This window comes from Tasmannia lanceolata, unplaced genomic scaffold (genome assembly GCF_043159265.1).
Source record: "Tasmannia lanceolata isolate RefF3 unplaced genomic scaffold, GAP_Taslan_0.1 ptg000008l, whole genome shotgun sequence".
NCBI lineage: Eukaryota > Viridiplantae > Streptophyta > Magnoliopsida > Canellales > Winteraceae > Tasmannia > Tasmannia lanceolata.
The window spans coordinates 57067185-57076156 of NW_027518685.1; the positions used below are offsets into that span (position 1 = coordinate 57067185).

General features: G+C 38.0%; 1 protein-coding gene across 1 annotated transcript; it reads right to left on the reverse strand.

Annotated features, from left to right (window-relative positions):
* Positions 1-2179: 2179 nt before the first annotated feature.
* On the reverse strand, positions 2180-6386 carry LOC143883662 (aluminum activated malate transporter family protein). The gene is made up of 6 exons (XM_077386993.1): positions 5864-6386; positions 4264-4404; positions 3911-4183; positions 3691-3806; positions 3415-3558; positions 2180-2962 (listed from the first exon to the last, which is right to left on the reverse strand). Exons 1-6 carry the CDS (start codon positions 6201-6203, stop codon positions 2474-2476), a joined length of 1503 nt encoding a protein of 500 aa, XP_077243108.1. The 5' UTR covers positions 6204-6386; the 3' UTR covers positions 2180-2473.
* Positions 6387-8972: the final 2586 nt, after the last annotated feature.

The following is an 8972-nucleotide window of genomic DNA, read 5'->3' on the forward strand; positions in this document are numbered from 1 at the left end:
CGGTTGTGCAGCCCTAGAAAGAGAAATTAGAGAAAGAGAAGAAGAAGGCAGAGGAGATCGTGATTTCGAAGTCGAAGCCGCGAACCGAGGTGAGGTCTATGATCTATGAAAGATTTGCATAATTAGAAACCCTAAAACAAGGGTTTGAAAAGAGAAAGAAAGAAGAATTGTGATTAGTATGGGTTAGAAATAAGAAATCTTTGGGTTGATCTTGAGTTTTGGATCTAATATTGATTTACAATTCCAACGAACTCAAAATCAATATATATGAATCTGAATTCAGAAATCAGAACTTTGGAGATTCGAAGTAGAATCTTTGGTGATTTTTCTTAAATTATACGTATGAATTCGGAGCGTGAAATCAGATTTAATGGATTCCTCTCGTCGAGACGAGTCCATCGGATCCGACCTCACGCAATTTGAACCCCAAACAAAGGAGTTATGTTGTTTTAGTGAAAAAAAAGGTGAAAAATCGCGTCTCGGGGAAATCTGGGTCCACGCATGGGGAGGACGTTCGGAAAAATGGCGGACGTCCGGCGCGACAATTTTCCCCCGATAGTTCAAAACTTCAGAAATTAATAACTTATTCGTTTCTTGTCCATTTTCGACACTCTTATACTCTACGGATATGCCGAAAACATCATCTTTCTGTTAAAAATAGTTTCAATAAGTTTTGAAAACTTTACAATAATGATATCACGAAAATACTAAAAATAGCCATAGAATGGGTTACCTTTTAGGGCCCTTATTTGTTACCTATGCCTTGTTCAGATCAGGATATTGAATCGTAATCCGAATCAAGAAAGGAATCGAGCATCTTTCAGGTATGTAGTAACGTACTACTTTGGGTATCTGTAAACCCTCTTCTCTTTGAATCACTTTTAAACCTTTGAAATAATTGTTCTGAAATACTGTTCTAAACCTCTATTATGAACTCTGAACCTATGAACTGTCTGTTTGAACTTTGAACGTAGAACTATCTGAATATGAACCTTTGAACCCTTTGAACACTTCTGTGGAGGCTTGGGGTATTTCTGAACTCTGGACCCACCGTGGGGGTAGTACATCGGAATTTCTGGCCCGTCAGTGGGATAAAACGCTGGCCCTGTCGACTTGTATCTGAACTTCAGGAACTAGTTCCGAACACCGGGGACTGTCGGTGAGTAAGCAATAGCATGTCTTCTGAACCATGCCGATGATTCTGAAGTGTATACGAACTCTGAAAACCTTTGAATATGAACTCTAAAAACCTTTGAACCCCATCAGAACTCAGATTTTGAATTTGCTATATTGCACCTTTTGATTCAGAACCATATTCGATATACACTTTATTTGTTTTGTGTCTATTGATTTAGTGAAGAACTCAGTATTCAACTTTGATCTTGTTATTTAAACCATATAGAGCCCTTGTATGCTTAGATTGTACTTAGAGTAGTGCTTTTATTATGTACTGAGCTTTTCAGCTGACTGTGGTTATTTAACATTTTTCAGGTCTTGACCCTCGTGAAGTAAATGAGGAACAGGACGCTTAGCTGGAATTTCGATTTTGGCTCAGAGGCTAATTTAGTTTATTTGTTTTCAGTTCATTAGGAAGTGAGTATTTGGCATTAGATTTAAAGACCTTATTATATTAATTGTTCTGACTCTCGGGGAGAGATTAGTTTGACTCTTATGGGTCCGCTTAGATTGAATGTGATATGCATTTTAATTACGAATGCCAGGTTATTTCTGTTATCTGCTTTGTAGCCTTGTACATTTGTGGGACTTGTCTTGCAGGTGTACATCGCTGTCATGTCCTACGCCCAGGGTGGGGTTTGGGGCGTGACAGAGATGATAAGATCTTTGCTTCTTAAATCAATGCTAGTAGCAATATAACCATCACTGTTGTTATTGACCTTCATATTATGAATGGCATTCCTATCAACTTCTTCCCATATCTTCTACAGATACACTTACATTATATTATCTCATTGTAAAGTATTCAATAAAGTATATGCAATTTCTTTAGCCAAGCTTCAATGAATTCTTTTTGCCACATAAATTAGGTGAGGTCCACCAATTAATTCGATGTGGGCATTTCTTTGTATAATGCAATACAGTGCATGGTGTCATGCAACACACAAAGTAAGAAAACCAATGGAAGGGTTGCACAAATGACAATAAGATTTAAATAGATCAATAAAAGTTGACCAACTTGCCCCATGTTTTATTCAGAAACTCTCAAAGTGATGTACATGGGATAAGGCCTTTCTGCACAGTGGTTTTTCTAGGGACACATGACCTGATAATATTCTCAGGGTTACAATGCTAAAAGAAGAATTCAGGTTAAAACACTTAAGACTTTTTGGAAGAACCAAGCAAAACTGCACAGCTGTAACTATTTACAGTGGTTTTTTCCCTCTTTTCTTCGTCCCATTTCATGTTGAAGAGAAACCCATGTGAATTCTGCATTCAGAAAGGGACTGTGTAAAGCTCAGACCTTTTGAAGGGCCTTTATGTCTTCTTGTTGTCCTTGCTCTTCTGAGTGAGTCTTGATGGTGGGCTGGTTCTGTTTGGGCTTTTCATCCATGGCAGGCTTGAAATCCACAAGGCCCGCCAACTCATCCACCTCATCAACGATTCCTTCAATCCTTGATGCGATTTCAATTAACAAGGACACGATTGTGGCAAGAGGCATAACATCAATTAGAGGCAAACTTCTTGTTGGAATGAATTGCAATTTTTCCTTCTCTGCTGCTTCTATTTGTGGTGGTGGTGGTGGTTGTATCACTTGGTGAGGTAGTGATTTTAAGGCATTTTGGACATCTTCTATTGCACTGTTCATCTCTTCAATTAAGACGTCTATGCTGGAAGATTTCCTCATGTTTTTGGTACTCTCTGCAAGTTCTCTCAAGACATTGGAGGAGTTGTAGCTCAGTCTCAAGCATGCACTGCTAAGATACTTCTTCATAAACTCCGGAGCCTGAAGTGAAAAACAGTTCTGATGTTAGATAATGGATCTTCAATCTTGTAAATGATGTGTTGAATTCAAGTTTAGAAACTGGAAACCCAATCCAAACTCAACAGAGACTGTAGGATGAGTCAACTGGAAACTCAGTCCAGTATTCAACTGAGTTACCCATTTTACTTGATTTGATTCTTGATTCGAGTAATTAAGCCCTATTTATTTTGGCTTTTCAGAACCGATTGTGAGTCCAAAATTGATTATTAGACTTAAATTAATGTTAATTTTGAGTCCAATAATCAATTTTGGACTGACAGTTAGTTCTCAAAATCTAAAACAAGCAAGGCCCAAGTCAAGTCAACTTCACGTGCACCTCTCCCATGAAGAACAAATTCAAATTTTCAAACATGGGATGAATACATTATTACTAGCTAGAACACTATAATAGTAGTTATCAAATCTTTACCCACCTTAATTTCTGAATTGATGGAAGCATTAAGTGCTTCTACACAACAAGCGCAGTATCGCATTGCGCTTCCTATCTTGAGGTATTGCTTCCATGGATATCGGAAACCAAAACGGCCATGCGCGGGTTCCCATCTTGCAAAATTGGCCTGAATAGCAGAAGCACGCCAATTTTAATCTAACTAATTATGTAAAAATAAAAATTACTCAATCGGTGCTTCAAAAAATCATTAAATCCCTATGTCCCATTTCTAATATATTTCTCTATTCAAATTATTTACCAGTGATTCTTCCGCCGCCTTCGAATTAAGCACACATTTATAGCCTTGTGATTTTTGACAAGGTTCTTCCTCATCAGTATCGCTTTGACTATCATTGAAGTACTCAGCTACACATCCTATTTTTAAATTAAAGGACAAAAATAAATAAATTAGTGACTTAATACGAAAAAATGATTTTATCACATGAATTTATGATTATATTATTACAAAAAGGGCATACCATCTAAAGAATTTGCAAGCTTCTTCATGTTACGAGTGACGAAGAGATGGAGATCATCACCAGCCCAAACAGGGAATACAAGCATGCTTACAAGAAAGCACATGCTGCCTCCTATGGCAATAGTGGAGAGACGCTGGTGCGCCATATCAATCAATTTATCTACACGATAGCCAGAAATCGCAACCAAGCTGAAGGTGAGGATAAAGATCATGGCACCGTAATCGAAACAGGTTTTCACGGTTGGCATAAACCTAGAAAATGTGGCCGCCGAAGCTGGAAGAAACAATGCATTGGATGAGAATGAAAACTAGTCATTGTATTGAAGATAAAGTTCCAGGGAATATGTTCCATACCTATAAGGAACACTGAAATACCAAGAACTATTGGCTCGGCTGTGTCTCCGGAGCGACTTGCAAGTGAATGAACTCCAACTGCAAGACATCCAGCGAGTAGTGTTGCCATTCCTCTGTTCAACCCTTTGTATAGTGTTGCACCTACATGAACAAGGGGCAATTTCAACAATTTTAACAAAAAAAGAAATTGCAGACTTAAACTAAAAAATTATCATTTTTAAACTATTATTGTTGTAACCCAATTTGGTGTATAGACTATCTCGACCATGTTAAATTAGTGATATAAAATCACTCGGGATTAACTTCTTTACGAAGGACGTTCTAGGAATGTGTTTTTTATAAGTCCACTAAAGAAGGTTCTATCTTTAGTTGGGAGCTTGATTATTTTCAAGAAAAAGTTGGGGCTCTTTCTCTACAAGAAAAAGGGCTTTCTCTATCCAAGGGATTTTCTTCTTCTTCACTTGCAAGAGCTTGGATCCAAGGTTGTTGGGTTTCTTTCGTGGTGTATTTAATGTTGTGAAGACATTGAGATGAGAGTATTGGGTCTTTGTTTGGATTGCAGGAAGAGGGTGTTCATGGGGTTTTTTACCGTCATTGGAGACGTTAGGGTTTTCACCATTGTTTGTAATTTCCTATTCTTGTTAGTGAATTTTCTACTTGTCGGATTGCCCGAGGATGTAGGCCAAGTGCCGAACCACATAAATCTCTAGTGTCACTTGATTTCTTGTTTTCAATCTTTATTTCATTACATACTGGAATTGTTGCACACACTCGAGCTGATTCTGCCAGTCACCGGAGGCTATTTGTTAATGTTTGCTTTGAGTAGTTTCTGATAACCAGTTTTTAGCAGTGGGTTCTTCCCACAACAAATCTATCGGTATGATTTTCAGGCCGTGGGTTATATCCATGTTTGGCCCAATAGTTGGATGTCCGAAACTTATGGGCACATGCTCAGATTAAATGGTAGATATGATTTTTGTGTTAGATAGGATTCTGTCTTTTTCGCTTATCTCTCTAGAAGTGCTACTGATTTGGCTGATCGTTTGGACAAATCAGATGATACTAGAGGATATTTGTTTTTAGGGAATTCTCTGCCTCCCATTGTATATTTGTAGTCTCTCTTTTAATCAATGTTAAATTTTTTTTAAAATATAAAAAATTAGGGTTTCTATCTCTAGTTTTGGTGTATTTATGTATTGGAAATGATATATCCACCTTCTTTTGTTTGGTATTTCCTTAAAATGACTTTACTAGGAAAAGTTTACGGGTGGAAGTACCAACCCCCCCCCCCCCCCCTCCCCCCACACAGTGTCCATTGCAAAAGGCTTTTTGGGGCTGTTATGTCGCATGTCAGACCAGCCACCTCGTTAATGGAGACAAAAGCTGTTGTCTTCTTTCACGAGGTGGCTGGTGTGACATGCGACAGACCAGCTGCAAAATGCCTTTTGCGATGGACCCAAGCAAATCCCCATATATATATCCAGGTTAAATTTTATTATGAATGAGCGTGCAAGCTCATACTCATCATCCCACCCTTGATATTTGATGTACAGCAGCACACTTCTTAAGCAGCTAAAGAGAAGAATATAATTTTACGTACCTACAGTGTATTCGAAGATAACCACAACTGTCATAACCGCCCACATAGCTGTTCCTCCAACGCCATCGTACAATGGCCTTAGATAGTAGAAGAGTGTTACCAGTGTAAGTGAAATCCCAACCTTGAGACAATGGATAACCCTTCTTGGATCATCAACCCCTACCTTCCATGTCCTCTCCAGAAACTTCCACACCTTCAATTTCAATCCTAAAATCAAACCTAGTATGCCTAGCCATGCTCTACGAATTAGCCCTGACTCCGGCACGAGCTCCTCCGATGCTCCGCCTGTGATCACAACCCTCCATTCCAACCCACAAGAAGCTCTCTTTTCACTTGTCATAGTAGGCTAATCGAAAAGTAAGTACTCAAATTCTAACAATTTTTTTCTTCCAAATAGAGCTTTGTGTCACACAAAAGAGGGCTTGTTATGTTCTAGGATATGGGTATGTGCCGAGTAAATTGACAATGGCTCTTGAGATGGAGAATAGAGAGATGCCTTTGAGAAACCTCAATACCATGCACTGTTTGGAGTAGGCTTGTTTTGTGATATATGTCACATGAAAGCTTATATAAGGAAACATTGATGACTTGGATGACTTAAAATATTCATCAAAGGATGATCAAGATTGCAATTCCTTTTCATTCTGTCGTGTCTGCTTTTTATGTTTTGTCTCCTCCACAATCTCTCCATAGTTTTGGAAAATGAATATGCTATAAAATTCAGGAATTAGATTGCATAGTGACGTGTTGAATTTTCATCAGTGTTCATTGAAATCAAACATGACATTGGCTGCTCTCCTATGCTATTTTAATCATTGGACACGTATGAGAGAGAGAGAGAGAGAGAGAGAGAGAGAGAGAGAGAGAGAGAGAGAGAGAGAGTAATGGGGCTGTAGCTATCTTGTGACCTAAAACCAAGATCCTTTGAGGCCTAACGTCACAGCAGTATTTCCGTGCATGCGTCCTTTCTACTCCACTACTAAAGTCTTGTGGCCTTTCAATGCCATGGATAAGGAAATATTGCGAACACACATACAATACACATTTGAGAATCATTTTATATTTGCATCACAAAAAATTATCATCAGAGCACATAACTAGCCTTTATGGTTCTCTAATGGTGGCTAGAACGTGTCATTGATGTGGACAAAGAAACAGAGAGATGGAGGGTAATGACTAGGGCGTGAGATAGAAAGGAGAGATGTTGGAGTGATGGATTGAAATTTGATATTCACTGAGGTACATTTTATTATTAAACTGAAGAAATAGGGTTGGAAATTTATAAGGGATTTGCTAGGGACCATCACAGAAGGCATTTCGCGGACCTGCTATTGCATGAGAGAGCAGACACCTCAGATGAGTTAAATGTGTCACACCCCAAACCCCACCCTGGGCGTAGGAAGTGGCAGCGCCGTATACCTGCATAGCAAGCTCTACAAGTATACAAGGCTAGCAAAACAATATTAGAATCACTCATAACATAAACTAAATAATAATGTCTTACATAAATTTAGAACAAAGTCTTACTATTACATAATACTCATTATGCTAGATTTAACAAACTCCAATAACTGATGATACAACGGCACTCTCTTGAGATTTCCATGAGGATTCAAAAGCTGAAAATTGCTAAACCACAGTCAGCTGAAAAGCTCAATACATAATGGCGCACTACAAAAGTGGGGTCAAAGCATGTTACATAGAGAGGGTCGATAGATAAACGAAAATGGCAAAAGCTACACATGAAGTGCCTGATACAAATACAATATCTGAGAGCTAAGCTTACGAAATCATATTTCAAAGTATCACATCAAAGAGGGTTTCAATAAGAGAATTTACAAAGTCTTAAGAGATCACTGAAAGCAATCAAAAGGTACAAAGTCACCCAAAGGTCATCCGATTAGCCCAAAAAGCATATTATTTCATCCGACTACCCGCGGTTCGAAACTAGTTTCTGAGTTCATATACCTGTCGACAGGGTCAGGGAATAGCACCCACTGACGGGACCCAAAAGCCAACGTATAACCCCATTGGTGTGGGCCCTTATAGTTCATATATATATATACATAAGGCTCACAGAAGGTGTCCACATATACACAAAGTCCAAAGGTACGTACAAAATTCCAAAGATTGTGGTTCACGTTGGTTCCACAAGATTTTTCAAAATAATTGGGTATACAACAATCAAAAGGTTCTTATGTCAAAAGGGTCACATATTCAATGTAGAAATCGTAGGCTATCAATGAGTACAAAATTCAATAGATTGTGTTCAATAAAAGGATAAGCATGCAAGACCAAAATCAAAGACTAAAGTTATCAGAGATTTCATATTTTCAAAGAGAATAGGGAGTTACAAATCAAAAAGCATATCATTCAATGACGAATCATATCACTAAAGTAGTACGAAATTACGTACCTCCAATCACGAATACTTTCCTTTTCATATTCACCTTAATTACTTACAATCAAGAGTATGAATATTCTCCATGAGTTTTATCATTAATTTCACCCCTATCAGGCATATATATCCGCCTACTAACACAAAACACCCTTTGGTGCCTCTTCGGAGAAGAATCGATAAACCGTCTTACGGTTCTTTTTAGTATTTTAGAATTATCATCATTATAGAGTCTCCAAAATTTTTTGATACTAAGAAAGTACTCATTTTCGGCATGTCCGTAGAGTACAAGAGCGTCGAAAACGGATAAGAAAGGTATAAGTTAAGAATTTTCGAAGTTTCACAATTTCTTTACGATAATTTCATATTCGTCCCCGATTTTACCAAAACATCTACGAACCAAACTTTCTCGTTTTAGCTCCGATTTGCGCGTGGTCGGATCCGTTGGATTCGTATCGACGAAAGGAATCCAACTAATCTAATTTCATGTTCGAATTGACACATATAATTATTGTAAAAATATTCTAAACTTTTTGATTCAACCCTTCAAGACAAACTTTTCTAAAAACCAAAACGATCTGATCTGGGCCTCATTAGGGATTCCATAATAAAGCGAATCCTAAGAAAATCGAGATCAGTCCTAAGGCACATATTAAATGAAATAAAACCTTTGCTTTCATCTTTTCAAGATGACAAAATTCTTGTTTTAGG

Bases quoted from the DNA above. Each gene is read 5' to 3' on its own strand.
- LOC143883662 (XM_077386993.1), bottom strand. From the start codon at position 6,203: ATGACAAGTGAAAAGAGAGCTTCTTGTGGGTTGGAATGGAGGGTTGTG. The intron at 4,184-4,263 runs GTATGGAACATA...TGTTTCTTCCAG, and splicing joins TATTTCAGTGTTCCTTATAG to CTTCGGCGGCCACATTTTCT. The intron at 2,963-3,414 runs GTGGGTAAAGAT...TTTTCACTTCAG, and splicing joins CCATCAATTCAGAAATTAAG to GCTCCGGAGTTTATGAAGAA.